This window comes from Apostichopus japonicus, chromosome 6, assembly GCF_037975245.1.
Source record: "Apostichopus japonicus isolate 1M-3 chromosome 6, ASM3797524v1, whole genome shotgun sequence".
In the NCBI taxonomy this organism is placed as follows: domain Eukaryota; kingdom Metazoa; phylum Echinodermata; class Holothuroidea; order Aspidochirotida; family Stichopodidae; genus Apostichopus; species Apostichopus japonicus.
Window position 1 is genome coordinate 9,316,730 of NC_092566.1, and position 26,724 is coordinate 9,343,453.

Below are 26,724 nucleotides of genomic sequence, written 5' to 3' on the forward strand. Positions count from 1 at the left end.
GTGCCAAAATATATATATATATATATATGAATGAAGATTTTACTTAAAATCTCCGTATTTAAGACTCGTCAAAAAAGTTGCCTCAAATTTTAGCATTTCTAATAAAGTTCATATTTCGGCCAAACTATTTGCAATAAAAGAAAAAATAGTATAATCATAATAATTCTTATTATTTTAATCAAAATGATATGAATTAAACAAGTATTAGAGTTTCGTATATATATGTATATAATGATTCTGCGGTGTCATTTTAAACTTGTTTCAAGTCATTTCTTTGCAACAACAAAACAAGGCATACGCTACCCACAATTTTAGCTTTCGATTAAACATTTCGCAGTTCTTCTTATACAATAAGAAGAATCAGGTTAAAAATACCAGAAAATAAATTCATCATGAAATAATTAAAAAGTCCGTAACGAATGACGACATACGGTAATTTTACTAATTTTAGCCTATGTTTTTCTTCTTTTTTCTTGTTTGTTACTTTTTCCCATGGAAAAGAGAAATACTATCTTCATAATTTTTTATCTCAAACTAACAACCTTGAGGAAGAGCTTAATATATATATATATATATATATATATATATATATATATATATATATATATATATATATACATATATATATATATTTATATATATATATATATATATATATGTATATATATATATATATATATATATATATATATTTCTCTCGAAATAATTCGTTTCTTCAACTTTCAAACGTCCTACATCTGCAATTTATTTTAGAGTCTTTAATAAATATTTTTCGTTCTCATCTTTTTCTTTTCTCTCTATCTCTCTCTGTCTCTCTATTTCTCTTTTTATAGGAATCATCGGAGCCTTGGAAAGGAAAGGATATAACTACAGACGAAAGTTATCCGGATTAATTATGAAAACATCCCGTACAATGCCGTCTAATAGACCTACCGCCCTTTGTATACAAACTATGATACCGTATATTATAGACCGCTGACGAATAACTATGCCTCTATTTTTTCCCCTTTTCATTTTCAAGGGTTCAATTACTGACTGTGTATAATATGAGCAATTTGTCTTCAGTCTTAATAGTTTAATAATTTATTTCATTTTATTTTTTATTGAGACCAGGAAGAGGAGGAGGAGTAGTAGAGGTGGAGGATAGCGAATACTTAATCCATGTAATTCCGGTTATTATATCAACACAGGAAAACATAATTGCAAATATATAGCGTTTAATTAACTATTGATTAATAGCGTGTGCAACGACTGGCTTGAAGCTTCCTTATATATTATTTACATGAAAGGGCAAAAGATGGAGAAAAAAAAGAAGGAAAGAGAAGAATCATTTTGGAAAAGATCAGAGGAATGTCTGAGTTCTTTAGATGAAATCAAGGTTTATTTTGATTTATCTTTTATTGTGTACGCTTTGTATGGATTAAGTAAGTACTTATAAAAAAAATAAATAAAGAGAAAAGGTTGTTACTATTATTATTATTATTATTATTCTTATCATTTTGCATGCTTGCATTTTTTCTGTGATCCTACTTTCGAAATTTGGAATATATCCAGTAATCGAGATATGATTCGCTTATTAGTAGTGATAATGGTCCCGCCCTCTCCCTATACATTGATACGACTAATCCACGTGATAACAATAATGAATTTAAAACATAATTAATAATTATATAATTATTATAATTATAATTGATGGGGTGGGGATGGGGAAGAAGGACATTATTTCATTTAGCATTTCTTTTGTGATTATAACTTTAATAGAACTTTAATAGAAAAATGGCATGAATTCCTAGAAACAGAATGGGGCTAATATATTACTCGATAAGTTATGTTTTACGAGATGGAAAGTACTTTTGTAATAGGGTACAGCTTATTTTGTTCATTGGCAAACTTATCATATATGTCAAATTTTGTAATAAAAAATAAAATTACCCGAAGTTGATGACGAAGCATTTACTGTTTTACATTTTAAAATTACAGAGCTACTGATTCTTAACAGTGCATAAAATATACCAATGGTTGATCTTATTTAGGGTCGACGTTGTATCAGAGAGGTATACAATGATGGTCGTGTAGTCGGCAATAGTTGGGAGATTCCACCCACTCCACCCCCCACCCCCCGGGCCCCTCCCGAAACCACCACAACCCACCAAAAGGTGTAGCATTGTATCTTGGGATTACAATATCCATCTATAAAGAATTACCCTTTATATTAAAGTCTCTCCTTTTAACACAAACTAATACCTTCACTTAAGAGCATGGCTAGCCGAAGTCGTAAGCTAAACAAGAAAACTGGCCCTCGAGAAAAAAAATCAAAATGGCCCGAGAAATTGCAAATAACTCCCAAATTTTCGAAAGAAAATTGAAAAATCTGATTAGCCAAACTTGTTGTTTTGTGTCATTGTGGGAAAATACTAAGGACGTACCAGTCATCTTTAACATTATGACGAATAAAATGGTTTGTCACGATATTTTATTTTATTTTATTTCCCTTATCAGCTAAACAAGGGAGGTGTATGATCCTCCCCGGCTAGACTCTAAACACGTTGTTATGTAGGCCCTATATATAAAGCATTACGTAAATAAATATTTTAGCTGTTTGCCGAAAGGGGCAAAAATAGATATATAAATAAAAGACATTACAAAAAAAGGATTTGAATATTATAGATAATTATTACATTATTTTACAGACCAAAAAAAAAGATGCTATTGTAAAATTGTGAGTTTTGTTTTGTTTTGGTAAAATGTATAAATACATATTACGTATACACTTACCCTTTTCACCATGTGCTCTCAAAATGGCGTCCAGACGGTCCCTCGAAACATTACACAGCGGAGATGTTTTACAGTATAATAGCCGTACTATAGTGCTCGAGAGAATAATAGTCAACGGGGCATGACACCGTTAGTCGATGCTTGAGCCTGCTAATCCGGGAGGTTCTTACCGTTCGAGAGGAGAGAGATATTTTCGATGTCATGGATACCGAGAGAACTGGCTAGACTAGACGATGTAATTACGGCTATGTGTACATCACATGAAACAGAATAGACAACACTCTGTTTGTGTACAAATCGGTAAACGGTATATACACAAGGGCTTTATTTGTGTTTGATAAATTGTAAACTGAGACTTGTTGTAGTAATTAAGTAATTAAGGATATCTTTTTGGAAAAAAATGGAAAATAAGATAAATAGTTTACCTGCAAAATAAAAAAAAAGGTAATGAAATATTTTCTTTGCTTAGTGAAATGTAAACGGATTTTGAATAAATTAATGTGAATAGCAAATAACTTATAAGATCACACGAAATGTGTTATAAATTTGATGAAATAAAAAACATTGTAAAAACCAAACGAAACGGCTGAAAATCCAAATATCGTATCGTAAGAAATAGTTATTCAATACATGTATTAAATATGACTGGTATTTCATTTCACCATGCACTGGTTGAAATTGCATTGAATCATGTTGGCAGGCAAGAAATAGTTTCTTAAATTTACTTCTACAGAAACAAACGTTTACCATAGGAGTTTTGTTGAAGAGCTGTTTACAGTAAAATCCCATTTTGACAATCTGATTTTATCCTTGTTGAGCGTTTTGAGTGTATTGAAGCTGTAAATATAAATGCATTTATTCTTAAATTTCAAGAAAAATATTTCAACGTAGATAAACAAAAACAATTAGGTCAAAATATGAAGTCTTAAAAATAAAGTATAAATTTGAATTATAAGATTCTATACTAATAAAATAACCCTTGACCATTGTTTAGATCAGGCAGCAAGGTATCATTTTTTTTAAATTTTAGTAGAAGAAATCAAAATACCACTTTTAAGGTTAGGTTTTAAGAACTGCCGCTCATGAAGCAAAATAACTGTACTACATATATAGTAAGTGTAGCATATAGACTGTTAGGTCAGTTCATCAAAAAAGCAGCATATCAGGCCTCACATTTAATTGCTTAAAAGTCATTAAAAATATAAACAAAGGCAATAAACAGGAGATGTAATGCTTAGGACTTCACCTGGTTACTCTATGGTTTATATGAAATTAAAATCACTTTTTCTGATTTGTTTTGTAAAATCTAATAATGAAAACAATAATTATTCAATAAGGTTTGATATCAAGATCGGCCACACTAAAAAAAATCTACACTTAAAGGAACACTGAAATTATAATATTATTATCAATGCAAACATCTTAACAGGAGTTTATCAATTTTAAAAACAATATATATGACATACTCGCATTTTGCCAAATATCAATTCAAAGACTATAACCAAAGCCATGAATCCTTTAGGACAAAGCCTTCTACCCATTATGTACATTTACAATTTACAGCTTCGTAAAATTCCTCAAGATTTTGGAAATTGCATATTAGTGGGAATATAATCAATATAAGTAATATTGATCTATTGAACGTAACCAGCATCCGTTGACTCAGAACCGTGCACCACCAAATATCCCCGGGTCACGTGAAGCATTCACGTGACCCACTCACAACCCACCGGACCCACAGCGGTCCCGTGCACTTTAACACCATCGATTTATCTGATAGCAATCTAGTATGATCATGGGAACGATTTTAAAGCGTTAATAGTTTGTTGAAATGCTATACCGTACAACACACTAAATTCACATTGCACAGTATTGGTCTCGTTTTGTATGCATGCATGTATGCTGTCAAATTGATATATAAAAGAGTTAAAAATGGTCACTTCTGTAAAAGTTGGCTGTCGTTGTTTTTATTCTCAGACCTTGAAACTGGTCTCAATTAGATCAATTAAATGTCTCAGTATATATAGGCAAACTTCTTTAGATTAGGCGTTAGTAGAGTGCTTGTTTACCTTCGAACCTTATAGTGACCATTATTTGGCATTTGCTTTAAGCTATATTATAGCCAAATCACATTACAGCTTGTTACCATGTAAAGCCACCGAAAGTTACTTTACCATTAACCGGTTGTCTTACATAGTTCATCTGATATAGTGTATATTCCGTATTCCAAAATCCTGTATTTTGAACGATCACTTCACCGGGTAATCAAACAATAGTACTTTAAATATGATTATATCGCTAAACTGGGCGTGTCACTCTTCCTTTTTTTACAACTTATAAACGACCTTTAAGATTAGCCCCACCAGACTGACTATGACCCATCATGACCCATTTCAACCCACCCAAAACCCACCCAACCCACTTCAACTGACTATAAACGAATGACCTAAATGACGAAGGGAGGGACAATATTATACAAGCCAATCCATGTGCAACAACCCTGCAATGACATCATGCATGGCTAAGGGTGTAGGCTGTAGCTTACGACCATGAATACAGCTAACAGACTTAAAGAATACATTTTTAACTTTTTTTTCTTTTTCGTGCATCATAAAATCCTTTTGTAGAATAAACATACCATTACATGGCATGACATTTCTTTTGAGTTCATAATAACATGAACAAGTTCATTATTTCTTTTATTAATATACAATTTTTTTTATTTTTTATTACCTAAATAATCTCGTGACTTTCCCAGACATTTTGTATTTGCCTTCTGTTCTAACGTCCTCTCTGCTTCAATTGTTTTTAAACATTTTTCCGCCCTTTTTATCTCTACCTTTTATTCCCATAGTCATATTTTTCACTTTCACTTTGCTTGAAGCTAGTTCACGATAAATTAATTTAAGTACCTGCTACTTACAAGAAAACCTCAAATCAATTTCTCTTCCAAAGATATTAATGTCATCTCGTTTGATCCATTTAAGTGATATGTTTTGCGCCTTCAAAAGAAAATCTACATGGTAAACAGTTGTTTTCAAAAGGAACGACTTTTCTCCCCCCCTCTTCTTCACAAAAATACCATGATATTGACGAAGCGGACAAGGCCCCCGCGGGCAAGTGGTCGGGAACTAGAAAAAGAGAAGAAGAAAAAAATGAAGAAAAAAAATTCCTTACCCCTATAGCGATATTATGTAAACATAGTTCGGTTTTGAGTATATATTCACATCAGCCCTCGAGCAGTAAGCGAAAAAGTTGCTACACTGGTTTTTTATCTTTTAGAGGTCTTTTTTCTAATTTTTTTCTTTTCGTTTTTTTTTTTCTTCTTTTCTTTTCTTTCTCCAAGTTCAAAAGCTTCAGCCTGGGGCGATACATGCGTAACGTTTTTATGTACACCAAAATATAGCCATAGAGAGCCTAAAAGTGAGAGAGAGAGATATATAGAGAGAGAACCCGAAATGGCAATTTTCCGCTACTTGACTCCCTGAGTGTTGTTACAAGCATCTATAAAAAATGATCAATTTCACGCAAAGTGGTTGAGCTAAGCCAACATTTCTGAAGGAGGCTTAACTATAAGGCGAATACGAATAAGTAAAGGGGATTGAACAGCAGAGAAGGAAACCATGATGGAAGGGGAAAAAATAGGCTAGAGGGGTGCTATTGAGAGAAAAAATATAAATAAAAGCGGATTAGAGGCATGCAGGATGAGGCAATATATATTTTTTAACTTTGATCTGCTTTAAATAGATGGGAGACGGGTGGTGTGCAATTATCTAAGAAAAATAGCCGCATTTTTCTTTTAAATAAAAATAATAATAATAGTAAGAAAGAAGAAAAAAGGAAAGGGGATTAGGGGTTAAATTGAAGAGATGGGGACTTTCGGGAGCTTTCAAAGGCATTTGCAAAATAATAATAATCAAAAGGAGTAAAATCAACTTCTTTTAATAGATTAAGATATATGAGCAAAAAAATTTGGGGGGAAATTAATATAAAGCAAATATGGGCTAATGACATGGTTTTTGAAGTTATTTATCTTGAAATATTCGCCTAAGACCGGCAAATTTATCATCTGTAAAATGGTAATTAATTTTGGATTCGGAAGGTAATAACAAGTTTAATTACTGCCATAAAAGTCAAGAAGAATCTAATAATTTGGTTTTTGTCAGTTTAAATTCGGAAGCAATATCGACAGGTCGACAATTGTATGCTCGTTAAAGTGTCACATGTCCTTGTTTGACTCGGAACTGATTTGATTTAGTTGGAGTTTTGGAATTATTTACATGAAAAGAATATATACATATATATATATATATATATATATATATATATATATATATATATATATATATATATATATATATAAATATATATATATACACCCTAACACCCTAACGTACAAAGGTATACATATATTTATATATATATATATATATATATATATATATATATATATAAAATTGAAATCGTAATGAGTTGTAAACTTGTTATCGTAATGAGTTGTAAAATCTGGAACAGTGAAAAAACGTCCAGCCTATATATATATATATATTTATAAATAGTGTGCGCTGGCATGGGAACAATATATATCGGAAATGAAATTCTAAAAAGCGTATTTACGGAAACTATCGCTTTTTCCTCATGGAGTAGATACGAGGACAGTGGGCTGGTGGAAGATGGTATAGAGGAGATGATACTCTTTATTATGGTTCACCCCCTCCACCACCCACCGTACCATTCGCACAACATTATGGGCTAAGATGTCGTCCTGGGGGAGGTGTCTAAGGGGAGAAGATTTTCGTAAAAGGAGATAATGATAAGATGCAAAATGGTGTTATATGTTGCAACTTTTGAAACAATCTTCGAGAATTTTCGACTGTTTAGGTTATACCGCCCATACATGTTATATACTTATCTACTGTACACTGTATAATTATTTTTGTAATATTCTGTTTGCCGGTAGGAGGTGGGGTGGGGCTGATTGCTCATTGATTTTATTATTGGGTCCACGCCTCCCCCCCCCCCCCGAAGTATGCCTAGTTGCTCCCCTGATTACAACTTACCCGACCTGTAATGAGTTCACTTTGCCCATGCTCAGGTTAAATCATTCAAATGCTTATTGCTGCTTCTGCAGTCCACATTCAAACATAAGTCATAATACTTTACTTTAGTAGAAAGCCAGTGATGTGGTCGGGTGTCTACGATGGTACTATAAGTAAAGATGGAAACCAATCAATGACATCCGGAATGGGGAGGGGCGGGAAGGGTCGTCGGTTAAAAATTATATATCAAAATAAAATGTTCATGGCAGTGCAAATCGTACATCGGGGTTGCACAAGGTTTTTAACTATACCATCATAGAAAAAGATCATATAATCCCACAGTCTTCTTAATATTATTTGGGACCAGATTTACCCCCCCCCAACCACCCCTTCCCCTCCAATCCAATAAATATCAGGCAGCCAATCATAGTGTTTGATTCATGCGTAATTCTCGCTGCGTTTTTTTATAGGTCGTTATGTCTTTTCTTTTTGGAGGGGATGTGGGAGAGTTGTGGGAGAGTTGGCCTTTCAACCAATTTTACATCCGCAGGGTGTTTTTTTTTAAACCAAACAAATGTAGTAAGCAAAACACATGTAGAGAAATATTCAAAATCAGTTTTGTTGTATCAAAATGATATATTTACATTTGGCAAGACTTGTCTATATACTCGCCCTTAAAACCATAAATTAACACGGCATCGTATTTTTATTCTTTTTCTTCGTTTCTCCTTAACTGTCAAACGGCAGCACTTTAAATGAGAACATTACTTTCAAGTTAAAATATGTCACTTTAATGAGAACATCACTTTCAAGCTAAAATATGTCACTTTAATGAGAACATCACTTTCAAGTTAAAATATGTCACTTTAATGAGAACATCACTTTCAAGTTAAAATATGTATTAACAAAATTGTGCAACTCCATGTTTCATATTATGTTCTTTTTTTCTATGCAAAGATAAAATAAAATAATCCTACATGAATTCTTGTTTCATGTTTACGAAAATTCGATTGTGTAATAAGCAGCCATATTAATCATCATCTAAACAAATGATTACCATTGTTTGATTTCAACCACATTACAATGACACTTATTGTTCTGTACTGGAATTGTATACAGAGAAAAAAATTAAAAAAATTAAAAAAAAAACAATGCCTCGCAGGATTCAGATCGCTGAAAACAAAATTGATTCCAGACAGTTTTTTTTTATATAAAGATTGTATTCAAATTTCATTTTACTTATTTTTTCCTAGTTTGGTGAAAATTGATGTATTTAGCAACAGCAGATGGAGTGACGTAATCTCAACACAACCTAAAAGCCGTTTTCTTTATCTTTCAAAGTCTTGTTTAATTAAAGTCCCAAAAATTTAATAATCCCAAGGACAAGTACATACTAACACATTATACAAAGCACATTCATGTGTTTTCTTTTCCTTTATAATTAACATTTCAAAATAACGATCTTTTTTTCAGGACAATTCCAAGAGAACAGATGTATGAGCGATACATTACTCTCAAACATTAAATTTAGTTTAATCGATTTAAAACAAAATATAAAACAAACAATATTAATAAATTGTGCATCATCTAAACATCATGAAGATAAAGAATAAATAAGTGAGAACAAAAAATAAGGAAAAAAATACAGAATTACATCAGTTTTGTAGCAATAATTTAGATAATCGGACATACATTTTATATTGCTTGGATTTTGCCTCTTAGACTGCATAATCATTTCTTAAACTCTATATCGTGAAAACAAAACAAAAACTGCAATATTTTTTAATTTATAATCACAAGCGGTATTTCATATGCACGGACAATGAATAATCAAGACGAGAAGGCATAGTTTCCTCCTAGATGGGACAACGCCCCCTCTCCCCTACCCCTCCCTCCCATCCCCCCCCCCTCCGTACTGTGCTGTCATGTCTCACGCTTCAAAGCACTCGTTCTGACAGTACTGGAGGTATGAATGTCTGGTTTCCATCAGATAAAGATTAGGCAAGGAAAGAACAGGATATTAAGAGGACAGTAGAGAGTGGACATTAGCACAAGGGAACTGTCTCAACTGACATGCACATATCCTGTCCACAGGTGTCGCGGTTGTACTGAACACTCCACTCCAAGGTGACAGTGTCAGCGGACCAAAAGTAATGTTATGGGAAGTTGGAGGTCGATATATGACTTTAGAGGGGGAAAGGAGGTGGAAGGGGGAAGGAACTTTGAGATCAAAGTGGGGGGGGGGGGAACGATTGGATTAGCATTAATTTCTCCACAAAAAAAAAAAAAACTTTCCTAAGAAAAATCACCTCAGTTGAGCTACCTATATATATATGACTCACACAACATTAACAGTTGTCCAATAACTTACATTGTATACAATTCATCGCATTCTTTTCAACTACGGCATTAGAAACTCTTTCATCCGTGGTCCTAAAGTTTAGTAAGCTAGCGTTACTTAAAGCTGCCTGAAAGGCGGTTCTATGAAGTATATTTACTCCTCCTAATTGTTCAAGGACTTACGGTTAAAAGTAGTGTCGAATCAGACACACGTGCCGTGCAAGAACCTACCAATCTTCTTTGCTAAATTTACAGCAGTGGCCTTTTTGGCGACCTAGGCATTTCAATGCAAACTCCGATGCCCTTCAAAACAGAGGTTTGGATATTTTACGGTTTAGAATACGTTTCACTAACCGGTGTAACCCCTTACCGGTATAACCTATAATCGTTTTCACTAATCGGTGTAACCACCTTGTTGGTGTAACCACGTATTCCTGGTATATACCGGTAATCTATCATGGTTTACAGTAATCGGTGTTACTATTTTATCGGTATAACCTATAATCGTTAACAATGATCGGTGTACCCAATTATCGGGTATATACCGGTAACCTACAATTGTTTCCGTCATTATAGTGTCCCCCCTGTGGTGTTAATTCCAGCGTACTGGCAAGCTTGAAACGATGGTGCCGTCTGCCGTACAGTAGTGTACCCATAACCTCCGATTCCTGAATGCTGCTTGGCTTTTAATCTCAGCGACGTAAGACCATCGCTAGAAGTTGACTCTCGATATGAATAGTGGCCACCAGCAGAAAGATACGGGTACCCCGGAGACCCGGATTGGCTAAGCGAGTTCAAAGGTTGACTAGGGACGATACCGTTATGTGACGCTCCGGAATGGTGGTTGAAAGCATTGTTCACAGAGGACGAATTTAGACAAACCGACTGTGGGTTGATGGACCATGGTAGTCCCTTGGACATTCCATGGTGGTGTGTAGGTCCAACAGTGGTCCAGTTGTTGTAGTGGTAGCTAGAGTACAGGTCCTCTGTCAGAGGGTTAACCAGACCATTAAAATGAGCACCTAGGCCATTCTTTAGCTCCTGAAGTTGAGAGCGCTCTTTCTTCCTCCACTTTGCTCGTCGGTTTTTAAACCAAATCTGTAAAGAAATGAAACAACAACATATAAGCATGCAGCTGTCTTGCTGGGTGGAGGGGGGGTAGAGGAGCATGTGGGGTGTGGGGAGGGGGAGAGGAAGAGGGAGAGAAACAGTCATAAGACAATGTTAAATAGAGGTGGTATACATACTGTGCAATTGTCTATATTATCACAGGCCAATTGTTACGTCTTTCTTTCTTATTACGATCTTGAGAGGGCGCGGTGGGGTTGTTTTTTTCTTGGAAGGGGTGAGGTGGGGTGGAGAATGGGTAGATAATTAATGAAACGCATCTTTATCGTACCACTGCTGTAACTTTGTAGAGTAGAGAGTCTTGTAGACAAATTTAATGTTCGTATACTTTCCCATCGAACAACCAAGTTGAAGATATTAATTAACTATAGAATATAGACAAACTTAATGAAAATAATGAACTTTTTAGTAATTTTTGACGTTAAGAATACAATAAGAAAACGAAATTGTTAAATAGCAATCTTACATAGCTTTTTTAATTAATTGGAACAGTATATTTATTCGAATAATTAATTAATGTTTATTTGACGAAACAAACTCCAGAAGACCTCATTGGTTTTGATTAATTCTATGTTTATAGCGACTTGTACAAATTATCGAAGAAGTTTCCCGCCAAAATTGTCAGCTTCTGACGTCCATTCGTTCTCGTGCTATGTTTTCATCCAATCTTGTCGGAAGTGACGTAGATGATTGCATATTCAGTTTCTCTAGTCTGTCATGGTATACTCTTTATCGTTTATATTCACCCCTTTTTTATTTACCCTCTTTAATTCACCCCCTTTCGGAATCAAATTCCATAAATGGATTTATATGCTAATATTTTCTTTCGAAGTTAAAACAGCAACTTAGTTACAAGTATAGTTTATCGTATTTAAGTGGGTTTATCTTTTTCTTGGTCGTTTCCATTTCTTGTTCCCTTATTTTACTTTTTGATTGAATCAGATATGCATTAACTTACTTTTCAACTATACTTCGTATCTTAAAAAACAACTTCAAACCCTTCGGCTACAAAAACTTTGAATTTTGCCTTCTTTTATTTTCTATTTCTATTGAAAAAGAAATAAAAAAGCTAAAGGAAAAAAAAAGAAGAAACAAATCCACGACAACTGATTGAGGTGGGGGATTTGCAGTATGTGAAATCTAAACTTTAGACCAAAATGTAAATCAACGATGCATATAATAGCTCGGCCAACCCTTCGCAAGAAATAAGCTCTTCCCAAGGGATACCTTTTACCAACTCTACAGACGCAACGGGAGAAACCAGTCGCCCGAGGACAATTTGTCTTGAAATGCGTTTATTAATTCACTTGATTAAAATAAATGAACATAATATCCTACCAATTACACCAGCCAAAATCTCCTAATTTTACACGGATTACCACTTGAGTGCCAATTTGCATACACACTATTGAACGTCTGTCATTTTGTTTGGGGGGGGGGGGGACATGCAATGTTTGTGTGTTTGTGTGTGTATATATATATAAAATATATATATATATACATATATTTATATTTATATAGATATATATATATATACATATATTTATATATATATATATATAGATATATGTATATATATACTTATATATATATATAAATAAATATATATATAAATATATATATATATATAAATAAATAAATATTTATACCGTATATTCCTAGTTGTTGGTGTGGAAACAGGCCGGAACGAATTCAACTTTTAGAAAAGAAAATTGAGTCAAGCCATTGTACATAACATCGAATCTTTTTGTATTTAAACAAACATTATTACATGTTTCTTTTGAAGATAAAGAAGCTGAACTTAATAGCATCTTGGTACCGGAAATTCGATACTTGAGGGTTGAAGAGGACGATAAAGATAGACATAAGAGTTTATCCTTTTCTTGATCTTGGAGAGATCCGTTCGCCAGTGGTATAACCCCATTAACAAAGTGACGAAGGTGTGAAAATAAGCAGGTTGTCACGCCGGGCCTGAGGCTAGAAAGGATATTTTGTTAAACTTTCTTTTTAAAGTTTGAATTGCAAATGGGAGTGGTTTTAGATACTTTTAGCTCTAGTGTTTTTTTAAGAGAGACCAAATATCCGAATTTTTGTAAGTGAAACAACAGAACACAAGTGCCTTGCATAAATTTAGAATATTTAAGTTTTTATTATGTTTTCTATCATATTTCAGCTTTCTTTCTTTCTTGATAGAGTCCAGCTTTGCTCAATGATCTTGGAATAGCAGATTGCGTTTACTACTAAAGTATATGACAGAACAGGAAAATAGAATTATGTTATTCTTAAAGATTGTTAAAAATTGGGTTTGTTTCCACTCAAAAGCAGTTTCCATGTTGCATCGTCAATGTGCGTCAATAAAAACAATTCAACAAAGGCCTCTATGTACATGGTTATAACAACCTCCTGCGTATTCATAAATTAGGGGGTTATTATCCATTTGATCCAAATACAGACAATTTTGTATCCCACAAAATCAATACAGTGATGTAGCCTACTATATCATTACTGTGCCTATATTTCTACTAGTCCCTGGTTTAATTTTGGTGAAATAAAGCATAACGAATTTATATATAAAAATGCAAAACACAAAAGAGGTAATATATTATTGGAAAGAGTTCCTCATCGGAGCGAAATCATAAATGTCTAAGGAAGGGAACCCGAACTAATGGTGTAAGGATTAAGAGTGTCACGCGTGTCTCTCATGATTTTTGTCCAACACCCAAGTTAAAATAGTTCACTGGTAATGCCCCAATGTATGCAAGATAGTCGAATAAATGGTCATCAATATTCATATCACAAGAAGTATTTTGCGACTATTTTTATATATTTATCTTCCTCACTTCCACATCTTTCTGTCTACTTTAACATCCATCAATATATCTGAGAAATAATGTCGAGAATGACAACCTCCCATTAACCACTTTTTGGGTAAAAATTAACAACTTGTAGTAACCTATAATTGAGAGTATATATATACACTGATGATCTTTTAAGATATTTTCTTCAATTTCTCAAAGTTAGTAAAAAAATATTAAACATTTTTTATGACTTTTCGTGGACATGACCGCCCCCCCCCCACAATCCCTCATCCGGCCCCTAGACTTGCAGTACGAGTGAAACAGCATGACTAGGAGTACCGTATATTTCCCCTTGTTCTGAGTACAATGTTCTTATCTCGAATACGCGTATACTGATATAGTCTTGTCCTATAATCTGCTTATATATATTTTGAACTTCAGAGTAAAAGAGTAGCAATCAATGAGAATGAGTACTCGACGAGTACAACAAACTTTACCATATATGAGTACGAGTATACGGCGGACTCGTAATGCAAATCTTGTACTCACCCTTACTCTTGGTTCTAGGAGATTACACCAAGCAGCTAGTTCTTCTCTCGTGGTCATATCGGGGTATCTGTTTCTGGCAAAATGTCTTTCTAACTCCTGAAGTTGTTGACTTGTAAAATGAGTTCTCTGTCGTCGACCCCTTCTTCTCTTGCAAATATCATTCTCGTCCGAGGGTTCGGTATTTTCTTCAGTTTTATCTTCGGTATTCTTAATAATGATGACTTTATCTGTAAATAAGTGACAATATATTGTAATTACGTCGTAATTATCTACCAAAATATCATTAAACAATATAAAAGTGACAAGTGATGACGTTCAACAGAGTTCTGGCTTGCATGATTTTCTATACACGACACTGGTCTTTTTGTGTGGGTGTAAAAGAAGTCGTGTTTTATTTCATATGACAGAATGTTCAATCAGTTTGTCGGAAATTCAATAGCTATCTAAATCAACTAAATATATTTCTAAAAAAATATGTCCAACATTGTGATATGTGTGTCCGTATTGGTAAAACATGTGTGGCCCACATTCACATGCAATATGTTAAGCTATTACAAGCAAACAAAACAATAACATAAATGAAAGAGATAAAAACTCGTTTAGCTGTAGACAACGCGACAGAAAACGACAATTTGTTTGTCCTTATAAATGTAATTGTATGTCAGAAGCTACGATTTGTTTGTCTGTTTGTCCAAATGTAGAAATACAAATCAAGTAGGTACTATTTGTTTGTCTATAGACAGGTATAACAGAAAATTCAATTTGTTTTTTTTCTGTATTTACAGCGGAATATAACAAATAGCGATCCGTTTGTCTGTGAAACACGCCAGCGACTACAATTTGCTTGCCTATGTGTCCTGGTGTCTGTGTGTGTGTCTATCTGTCTGTGTGGTCGTATGGCTGCACAGTAGAAATTGCAATTTGTTTGTCTGAAACAAACAACGGAAGTCTTCAACTACATGTGATTCTGTAATTATAGTCATACGACTTTGTGACAAGTAAAATCTTTTACGTACACAGTAACTAAATAACATCATTTTGCAATTGGCTTGTCTGTACGTCAATTGCTGTAGAACATAACATTTTATTTGTCCAATACCAAGAAAACTGTCATTTTAACTTTTTTAAGTGTTATTTATTCGTTAGTAACCAAAGTTTCTAATGAATCGGTGATTCCAGATTTCCTTTGTTTATATAAAGAAAAACTATAATTGTGAAAGTTTTTCTCTTTACCCCGGGTCTACGGAAACCTCAGAGATATAGAGGGAAAAATGTTTTGCTATATTTTAGTTCTTTAGCACACAAAGGTTGAATTTCAATTCATGATTTAGTATTGTCTTTCTTTAACAAATATGATATTCATCCCAGTTCTTCGGAAAGGTCAGAGAAATTGCTAAAATTTCTGTCCAAAGTAAAATGAATCTATAGTGAGGGAATTTTACACTTTGTTGTCGAAATCAATCATTTTGTTTAGCACGGTGTGAAGTTTGTTTAAATATGAGATTGGGTCTATATAATACTCACAAATTATATATATATTCTCACATTAACAATGTATTACATTATATTTAATTGTTTCCATATTTATACAGTCCTTTATAGTTTATATTGTTAACAATGTTGTTGACGAAGACAATAAAAAGAATTACATTTTGAAAGGAAGACAATTTTGTGACATAAATTCAAGACGTAAAAAAAAAAGCGAAATGCATTGCACTTTTCTGGGAAATGTGAATGGAACATCAGTTTTAATTTTGTGAATATTTTTTAGGGGAGAGACGGGGGGGGGGGGGTGGTAGATGGTGTGGGAATTGAAATACCTTTTGCATATCTTATTTTAGAACATTAATTTTGTCGGGGAGGGGATTGGATAATTAGAGGCATCGAGATGGGTATTCGGGAAAAAGGAATTACAAAATGTGATCATGTATGTGGTGAACTATTTATGTTCCTTTTTTAATTGTTTGTAGACACAGCAAGAATGTGTACATTGCAAGTACGTTTAAATAACACAGGATAAAACAATAATAAATTACTAAGAAGAAGAATGAACGGATATATTCCATGCTTGGTACTTAAGAATCTTTTCAAATTGAGGTGGAAAAACCACTTATTTCAACAAAATGATTTAACGAATTTTAACGACTGTTTGTAACTTTTTAAAGATTTTTAAACAAATATTCCACCGCGAATGTTTGAAAAAACTCTTCACGTGGAATAAAAGTTTAAAGAGAAAAATTCTCAAAAATTCTCAAAAATTTGGAAATGTTTGCAACATTATTTACATGCCCAAAGACTAAAAACATTCAAAGAGAAAACTAGATCAATGAAAGACCATATAATGTTCGTTTATATCAATATCAGAAATAACTTTATAAATATATAAAATATATCTAATACGTAGTATTTATACATATCTTCACAATAAATAAACGGATATTTGTTGTTGTTTATTTACTATGTTTTAAGTATAGTCACACTTGTAGAACGCCCTCTACAAGTGCGCCCTCTACTAGAACCCTTCCAATACTGATACAAAATATCGAACGTAAACAAACCACCACTTTTTTGTTCAACGATGCTGCATTATACACAGTTCGTAATATATAACACATACACGGACAAGGTATATGTTCATGTATGTTGCGCTGTAAAGTGACCTTTGACCTTTACCTACGTTCCTGTATCAGTTTAACATGTGTCATAGTTTACATGTTGTAATATATATATATATATATATATATATATATAATGTATAGATAATATTATGTATAGAAAGCAAGCAAATCAATTTAACAAGAAAAATCAAACCAAACAACCAAGTTACGTAATATTCTATTATTGATCGTACTACACACATTGGAAAAGAAACAAAAATGTTTTTTGTTTTTCGATTAAAATCTTCACTTTTAAATTCGAAAATTTCTGGCACGTAGCCAGCTACAGATATTAGCTGTGAGATTAAAAATATAGTCACATCAATAAACGGATAATGGTGCATGGGTTGTTTATGTTTTAATATTTTCATGTTGTAGCCATATTTTAAACGTATTTAATCAGGTTCTTCAACCTATATTTACGGATAACACGTATATGAAGTTATATTGAGAATTAGATGATTTAAAATTATTCAATATAAACAAAAGGATATAAAAGTATAAATGGTAATCGTTGTGGCCAAATAACTTAACAATAAAAAGAGAAATGTACGATAGCAAATTAAAAAAATTGTGTCTAGGGTAAGGAAATGGACAACTACTAGTTTTGATCAAACTTTTAATAGGAGTGTTGTTGAATGCATATATATATATATATTTATGAAATTGGTTAAAAATTCTTGCAACAGTTCACTCGAATCAACACATCAATTTTGTCATTAGAAACTGGTTTCTTCTTTCACATATTCCTCATAGGCCTAATAACGAATTCTATAACTTGTCGTATGTACTGTAACGCTATGCAAGAACTTCATATTCAGAAGTGATAGTTGCAACAAAGTCTATTAGGCTTATGAATGTGCTGCTTAGCAAGAAGAAGAAAGAAAGAAATATAGTTGCGTGGAATTAAGCAATCTAATATAAGCCTGACGCCTGATACTGAAGATTTGTTATCGACTCTTGACGTAATAAAACTACAGATATAAATAACGCATATAGGTTGACTAATAGGCACACACCGAAACAAAACAACAAAATAACATAGGCCTATGATTTACCTGTATCATTCAGAGGTTCTTTCGGTGAAAAGTTGTGATAGGACCTGGCTTCAACAGCGACGCCATTACACGCAAGATTCTCCTCCATTTTGAAGCCCTAAGCTGGCGGCAGGCAAGGGGCCAAAAGTGAGCAAACTGGATTTTTCCGTCAGATTTCTCGCAGTAACCCAAGAAAGTCTTTTCAAATAAAATGAATACCACGAATCAAATCACAGCAAGAAACTAATGATTCTTTTCTCCCCTTTCTTGCTTGTTAACGAGACTGACTAAGAGAGACGAAATATACTCTCTCTTTTTTCTTTTTTTATTGTGAAGTTGTTCTTTAATTCCGATCGCAAACAGATCCGTTATTTAAGTGTCTTTGGTATACTTTTGTTTGCTTTAGAGTGCTTTGGTATTAACACTCTTTCACAACACCTCTCTCCTATAGTGTTTCCATAGGTGACGTCACTAAGTCGATTCAAACAACGAGCCAATGAAATACTTTCGCTAATGGGCGAGTAAGGGAAACTTTAACTCTTGTTAGTGTATGAAGTGGCGGCACCTTGAAGCACACACACATACATAGACAGATAGACACTGTGTTGTGAGGGGGCTTTTGATAAATTGGAGCAATTATCACACGGTTGTTTTTAATGTGGTATCGAATAGCCTTGTACTTAGAAAAAGTAAGCACGTTTAAGCAGTGTCTGTCTCTAATCGCGTCATTAAAAATTAGTAAGGGTTATATGGCAAGTGGCCAAATGTAGCTATAATGCTGTCGCAAATGTTTCGATAATCGTGTCCAACTCTTTCCCGTCACAGAAATGGACATGTTGTATAGACGTATAGGGATAATGTGAGATAAAATTGTTTGTTTGCTTACTTGTTTTTATTGGGGGTGGGGAGGGGCGGGGGAGGGGAGGGGACTGGTTTAGGCTGTATTACTTGTCTTAAAACGCATCACGTATAGTATACACTTTCTTGGCTAAGATAATGCCTCACACTGTTTTGGGGTTGTTTGTTTTTGGCAGTTACACATATGAACATGTGGGCCTGGTAAATGGGGTATGGAACTCTGATAAATTGTTATTTTTATTTATTTATTTTTTTTTTGAAGTTAGTTCTGTTACTAGTGATTTCCCTCATAAACATTTATACCCAAATCAGCAAACTAACAATCAATAATATGTCACGTAATTTGTATTGTTCTTAAAAGTTCTGCCTCAATGGGTACGGTGTCTTTTGATGCCGCATTCTTAAAGCTTGAGTTTTAATATCTTTTAGAAGGCTGAGTAGATTGGGGAGGGGGGGTGGGCGGGTGCCTGGGCGTGGGGGTGGGCGTGGCAGGGAGGTCAGATTTGATTTAAGCTTGAACTAAACTAGGTATTTAAGTGATTCATGTGATACCAGTTTGTTGGCACATGCATAGGAAAGGTATCGTGGCCCCTTCTTAATTTAAACATCCCACCCACCCGACCCCACCCCAACCTCTTTCATTTTTTAAACAAAATTGTAAATTTGTTGTGATATATACGTGAGTGCTAACTTGTACCCATCACAAGTTTCTCTTTCGCCCCTCTCCGTCGTTGTTTGCCGAATTATTCTTCTTCATATCAAACATTGAAACGATTTTTCATGTTGGAGTGGAATAGTAGAAGAAAAAGAATAAAGAACAGTAAAAAAAAATCAAATCAAAACACAAGCACAACATACATAAACATACATACAGACACACACAAGAAGACATAACAAGATCAAATTTCGTCATTTACTTTACATACTGCCAAGCAACCCAAACTCTGACAGAAACCCGGAGCGGGTTTTCCATATCATCCATGGAAACTTTTCTTTCCGAAATGTCCTTAATCTAAGCTGCCGTACATGGCTGCCTTTGTTGACAACACTGTTTATAAACTGTGCATACATCAAACGTAAAGAATAAATGAAAATTCTCTATAAATTCTTGATTTTCCGTTAATTGTTATCTTGTTTTGATGATTTGTTTGCAATAAATGAGGACAACAAATTTCTACCTGGCAAAAGAAATAGCCCAAAAACTAAAACTAAAATAATTCTATTATATGCAATTTTTACAATCGAAGTGGTCGTACTTGACGTGATGGTCGAAACTTGAATACGTAATGTTTGTGTCTGCAAAAATATAACTTTCTAAAATATTCTGCCATCTACGTACGTACGTACGTACCTACTTCTTTAATATACTGGTTATTACGTTCTGTCACTGTACAAATCGTTGAGTCAAAAAGAGGGCGCTATTCATCTTTACATTGACATATAAACTTAACTCTCGCGGAAGAAGAGATTTTATGACCGTGCTCCCTTTTTCAGCCACCACGCAAAAGATTTAAACTAGTAATTAGCACATCCTTACAATAAGATCTAATTATAGACTTAATTTGAAGCCTAAATATGCCTCAGAATGTTCCATTTCTTGTCTGAAATTTTCTTTTCTTCTTCAAGGGGGGGGGGGGGAACCACCAGACCCCCTACACGAGAGTCGCTTTCAAAGACCACTGGACCACACCACTCTTTTTTTTTAATTCTTGGATCCACCCATAAAATTTGCTTCTACAGGTTGCAGTTTACTCGCAAACATTATTTTATGTTGTAAAAATGGCTCTTGTCACAGATAAATGTATTGCTGGTATAAGAATGTATACAGAAGGTTGGAAGTAAGTCTGTTTCGATAGGGTTTCATCGAAACACTAACATTGTAATCAATCCGATTTATTGGCGAACACCAAATTGGCTATCTTAAATAAATTACAACAATGTATACAACTTTGAATGTATTTGTTAACAATGGCGCCGTACGGTGTTTGGGCGATTGCGTACCAAATGTGTACACCAATATTTCTTTACGATCATATCATATCGAGTGACACAGAATCAAAATTGTAGTAAGAGTACAACAAAATGAATAGTGAATACAAGTACGAGTAGAAGGTTCTAAGCGTGAGTACGAGCAATTAATGTTATAATATTATCGTTTGGTTAATAGAATGCTAACATGCCACGATCGAGCTTGAGTAAGTCCAGGGGGGGGGGGGGCGAGTATGAGTACAGGTAACTATGACGGAATAGTAAGGACTCACTACCAGTCTACAACAACTGTGGTTAAGTTGTTTATTAACCGTTTATTAGCAGGGGTGGGGGTAATTTAATACTGCGATGAAGGAAAGAGCGGCTGCGTTGTTTTGACTACTCGCTATGTGTCCAGGTATCCACATATTAGAAGAAAAAAAAGGATAAATTACCTTGATGTGTTGAAACTTCCAGCTTACAGTAAAAAACAGGCATTATGCATTCTTCTACTTCTTTTTTTTTTTGCAATTATTTCTTCAAACTGATTCCGTTGATGTCATTAATTTATTGAAGATAAAAAGGCCCTTTAACGATCAGTAACCCCTTGAAAACTCATTCACATGTATTTTCGTCTACAGGTGGGTTTCCTTTAGCAGCCAGTGTGATACATGCTGTAGGACCATCGTTTACTTGGGCTGCTGTAGGCCCAAATACGGTTTACCGAAAACGGCGCGCCATACTCGCGCTTACTACATCGCGGAAACGGTACTAGCGTATTTGATTGCAGCTACATTAACGTTCTCAGTCTGAGCTTTAGAGAAAACGTTTCGGCAGACATAAGAACGCAGCTTACACTGGGTGACGTTCACGAGGAAAATGTCGAAGAGAGCTTCTGAAATCATCATTAGGAATACATTCAAGCCTCATGAAAGAACAAATATGAACAAGCCATTTGCTTTGCGGGACAGAGTCTCGCTGAGGCGAACTAAGCAAGGAGGCAAGAATAATAACATTAAGACTTACGTTAGGCCTAACGCTAGGCTATTCTACATTGGTAATTGTTACCTGGGCTAGCCGCTGGGTTAATATATGTCCAGATGATTCTGTATTTTTACAACGAAAATAAATTTGTTCCGCCGCCAAACTTTGTCCCGATATTTTCAGTTATTTTTTTAGCTCAAACCCACCACTGTTACGATCTAGGCCCCTAGACTGTAAAGCAGGCATTGCATATGGAATGCATGACCTGCTAAAAATATATCCTGTCAGTTTTCTGCCCATGGAGGGACAAAGAGAGGATTAAGAGATAATCCTTTCTTTGTCCCTCTACAGTTACTCTTCTACCTTTTCTCTTCCCCAGTTGGTTTCTTTCCATACCCTGTCTACTAATCCTCTTACATATATCTGTTTGTGTTCACCATGCTCATTAACCTTGACTGGCTAAATACCCCTTTCTCCAGGAAGTGGATAACAGTATTAAGTGGTTAATGATGACATCATGGGAGATGTTCTTCAAATGCATTGTTATATTTTTGTATTTTATTTTAAAAATGCTCTTGCTGTGTGATGAATTTTAAATGATTGCTTAGCAGTAACAAAAACATTTTCAGGAGGTAATGACATCATTCACTTTGCTGTTGCACGATACTTTGATAAAATATCACCAAAGCAGGAAAATTCAAACCTTCTCGTTGCAAAATGCAAGGAGGACGTAGTGTTTACTTAAGGATGCAGGAAATTTCCAGCAAATTTGTTTGCCAATCAACTTTGGCCACTGGCACACCCCTTAAAATATGATGCATAATTTTTCTCCCCATTTGTGTCTTCTACAGCTGCAAGCTGTATCAGTGAAATGGCTGTCCTAATGAGCTGTTGGAAGGAGAATGAATACAGCGATGCACACTGCAGCAACGAGTTACAAATCTTCAACAAATGTGTTGCTGAAGCAGCGGTGAGTTAGACCCAAACAAGACTTATCAGCAATGCATGATATGGGGCTCACTTTTCTGGATATACTTGGTGTCTCTGTTACAAGCACAATAAACTGCTATAAATATTTATGAAACCAGAAATGTTGATATCCATTGATGTTGATTTTTATTGTTTCTGTTGTTATTACTGTTGTTAACATTATTCTTACTTTTTGGTTTTTCTCTGCTTCTTGCATTCTCATTTGCATAAATTTAATTTATCACTGTTATATAGTACTGTATTACTTTTCAAACTATGTACAGTACCTAACTACCTATTGACTGGCAGAAATAAACGGACTTCATGCTTCACTTACCTCTCTTTTGGATCGTGTTTCAAGGAATCAGTGGGGCCAGAGGTCCTTCTCCTGTGCAGCCACAAAAGTGTGGAATAACTTACCTCAATCAGTGAGACTTGTCAACAGCCCTGGAACCTTCAAGAAAAATCTTAAAACTTACCTGTTCCAAATTTCATTTATGTAACCTTTTTTCTGCTGTTTCTGCAAAGCGCCATGAGCACCTTCGGGCGGATACCGGCGCTATACAAAGTGTCCACTATTATTATTATTTTCTACAATAAGCAAAATCTTGCTCATACCATTCTAAACCAGCTCATAAAATTTTAGCACTATCCTCTCTTGTTGACCGAACGGTTCTGGTCTACGGCCATTCCCAATTTCCCTATCAGAGTATACAGCTCAGCATTGTGTTTTGGGAAAATTTTAACTTACAATATTTAGCCTAATTGAGCTCATCCCTTAGAGTTTCAAAATGTCACTACAAAATTGGTTAGATAAAGATTTGTGGACACAATGTAACAGTAGTTTTATTATCACTGGTCAGAAGTCAAGCTTGAAGGGAACCAGTGCAGCAATATTTAGTGCTCAGGGCTTTCGAAAACAAGATAAGAACCGTAAAACAAATAGTTTGACTTCAAAAGTATGTTTCAGAAATATATCTTTTTCAATAATTATGAATAAACTTGTAGATAATTCTTCTGTAGTGATCAACTAACCATTTGCAGTCTCTTGTCAAGTTCTGCGGAGCTCGGTTCGATATGACGATATGATCTGTTGATTTACGGTGTGGCTGGAGTTCCTCATTAGCAGGCAGGGCTGTATGTTATTTCATGCCTTGTAAGAAATATTTAACCTCTTGCTTCAGTACTGTAATAGTAAATGGCTCTGTTACTGAACGGAAAAATTGGTTAACATGCTTAAAAAAACATTTAGGGGTTAAAATTTGGCATCACAACGTTGAAGTGTACACTCTTTGTTTATCACGTAATTGCTATAAGATTGTGATATTTGCGTTGTCCAGGAAAATTACGATTTGCCCTTCAAACAGTTTTAAGAGTATTCAGAGTAGAAACCAAACAGGTTCCTTTACAGTGTAGAGCCAATAATCTCTCTAAAAATAGAAACAAAAGGACATCTTTTGTAGCAATTCAGAAAGTGCAGGTGTCATCATTGAAACAGGTGATAGCCAATTTTGATGTGGTTACGTTGATAAAGTTTCTGAATAGTGGAAGGACTTAATTCTCTTAAATATGTCAAACTGGAAAAATATTGGCTAAACAGGAGCCCTTGTTTTTTAATTCTTCATTAATTCTACATTAATTCTTCGTGACTTAACTTGTGCTTGGACTTGTGAAGCTTTACAATATGCCAAAAGCATTAGATTAAAGTAATTTATGTAAGTTGAATGTACATAATATTTCGAACATTTGTCATGGAAACAGTGATGAAAAGTTTCAAAAAATTCCTTGAATAGATAACTTACAAAGTGAACAAGTTAGTTTTATTCTTGTAACTTTGTCATTCATCTATTACAAACAACACTACTAACTGCCTGTAAAAATAGTTAGCTTGCCATTGATGCACAGAAGCTGTTAGGAACTCATTCACAAACTGAACGACATTAAGAAGAGCTGTTTTCTTTGTTAGATGTTGTGTTCCTAATATTCACCAAGTTGATTAGCAGAAGAAAGTTTCATTTGCTGTAGCTCAAAAGACATTTTGAAAGTGAACTACTTTAAAGTTGTATAATTCTTGCCGTACATTTTGACCCGAAGGCTTCCAACGTTTATTTTGATTCTTTCATCGACAGGCTGAAAGGAGAGAGATAGCACAAGCTGAGAAGCATGGCACCTCAGTTGGAACACAGATGACCAGTAAGCAAGTTACAAATATATTAAAGAAATATCCACAACCAAGATAACAGCGATGTTTTTAGGCAAACCAGGCAAATGTTGACGACTTTGGAGGGCGAATCTCAATTTCTTCCTTCCTACAACGGGAACTAATGAATTTATATCGTGCGGTCCCTCGTTTGGAACTACATTACCAGAATTGTTTTTGAATACGTCGGCTCTGACATGTCAGCAGAGAGGAAGTAATTGAGAATACATACATGTATCTTAGGGTTAGATTACTGTTGCTTTTTATGATACAAATGTGTCTGCAGTTCCCAAACAACTCTATCGCATGAAATGGACTCAATAATATATATGCAGAAGGAGATGATGAAAACTAATGTAGAGATGTATACCGATTGGTTTGTGATGTCATTTGATTGATAGAGAAGGTAATTGGTGTGTTTACAGCTCAACACCTGAGAATTAATTGTGTTTAATGTCTGTGTAATGAAAAATAAGATTGTGAAGGAATGCTACCACATTGTGATATTTACCGGGATGTGGCTTGCATGGGAGGGTTATATGGACAATAAAGAGTTATTTTAAACTGATTTATTTTTGTGATGGTGTATTCTTTGAGTGATTTAACTTCCTTTATTCAGACTTTTCAAGTAAATGCTGTAATAGTCATCCTGATGTATATGGTTGAAGAGATCTGATTTCACTTTCTGCCAGATACCCTGAAAGCAGCTTCTTGCATTTTTGGCCCTATTATGGCCCACATTATGGTTGTATTTTAGTATCAAATATTTGGGAGAAAATTTACTTAAAACAGCTCCCGAAACTGCTTTATAATTCACTAGTTCAATATTCCAGTCATAGGGCTATGGATCAATTCGTCCCTCATACAAGGCTAGTCTCAGAGCTTTTATATTTACAGTTTATGAAAATAACAATTATTCCGGATTCTCATAGACAAAATAGGTTATGCCTACGTCAGTTACATCTATGAAATTGATGTAGCTCTACCGTGAAATATCGATGTAGTTACTTTAAAGGGTGTGAAGATTCGCCCAAAAAGAAACGTCTAATGCCGGTAATCTGACCTAGTTTCGAATGAGGTGTAACAGAAGTGTTAGACACCACCATCGATCCATGAAAATACGCACACAGCTTGCTACCGTCGGTAACTAGACACTAGTGTACAGTCAGTACATACAGCTGCGGTCAATACCCACAGCACAGTGTACAAACGATACAGCGATGGACATCTCAGGTCCAGCTAAAGATAACAAGGTATCACGTTTCATTACTATCTGCATTTTGTAGCGACAAGAGAAAAACTTCACTTGCAAGCAACGGAAAGTTATTTTTTTAAAGATGGCGGCACGCTGTTTGGGGCGAGTCTTCAATGCCTTTAACATATGATTTTACATTTGCGAGATTCAAATACCTGCAGTTGTCA

The 26,724-nt window shown here is 34.5% G+C and overlaps 2 protein-coding genes across 4 annotated transcripts; one reads left to right on the plus strand and one right to left on the minus strand.

Annotated features, from left to right (window-relative positions):
* Positions 1–8,436: 8,436 nt before the first annotated feature.
* On the minus strand, positions 8,437–22,955 carry LOC139968915 (pituitary homeobox x-like). Of its 3 annotated transcripts, none has more exons than XM_071973531.1 (4): positions 22,218–22,955; positions 18,345–18,521; positions 14,630–14,856; positions 8,437–11,252 (listed from the first exon to the last, which is right to left on the minus strand). In XM_071973531.1, exons 2-4 carry the CDS (start codon positions 18,430–18,432, stop codon positions 10,725–10,727), a joined length of 843 nt encoding a protein of 280 aa, XP_071829632.1. In that variant the 5' UTR covers positions 18,433–18,521; positions 22,218–22,955; the 3' UTR covers positions 8,437–10,724. The 3 variants fall into 3 exon arrangements, with proteins under 3 accessions (XP_071829632.1, XP_071829631.1, XP_071829630.1); XM_071973530.1 differs by having other exon boundaries at positions 22,176–22,955; XM_071973529.1 differs by lacking the exon at positions 22,218–22,955 and having other exon boundaries at positions 18,345–18,783.
* Positions 21,917–25,870, plus strand: LOC139968916 (small ribosomal subunit protein mS37-like). The gene is made up of 3 exons (XM_071973532.1): positions 21,917–22,149; positions 22,985–23,103; positions 25,232–25,870. Exons 1-3 carry the CDS (start codon positions 22,029–22,031, stop codon positions 25,340–25,342), a joined length of 351 nt encoding a protein of 116 aa, XP_071829633.1. The 5' UTR covers positions 21,917–22,028; the 3' UTR covers positions 25,343–25,870.
* Positions 25,871–26,724: the final 854 nt, after the last annotated feature.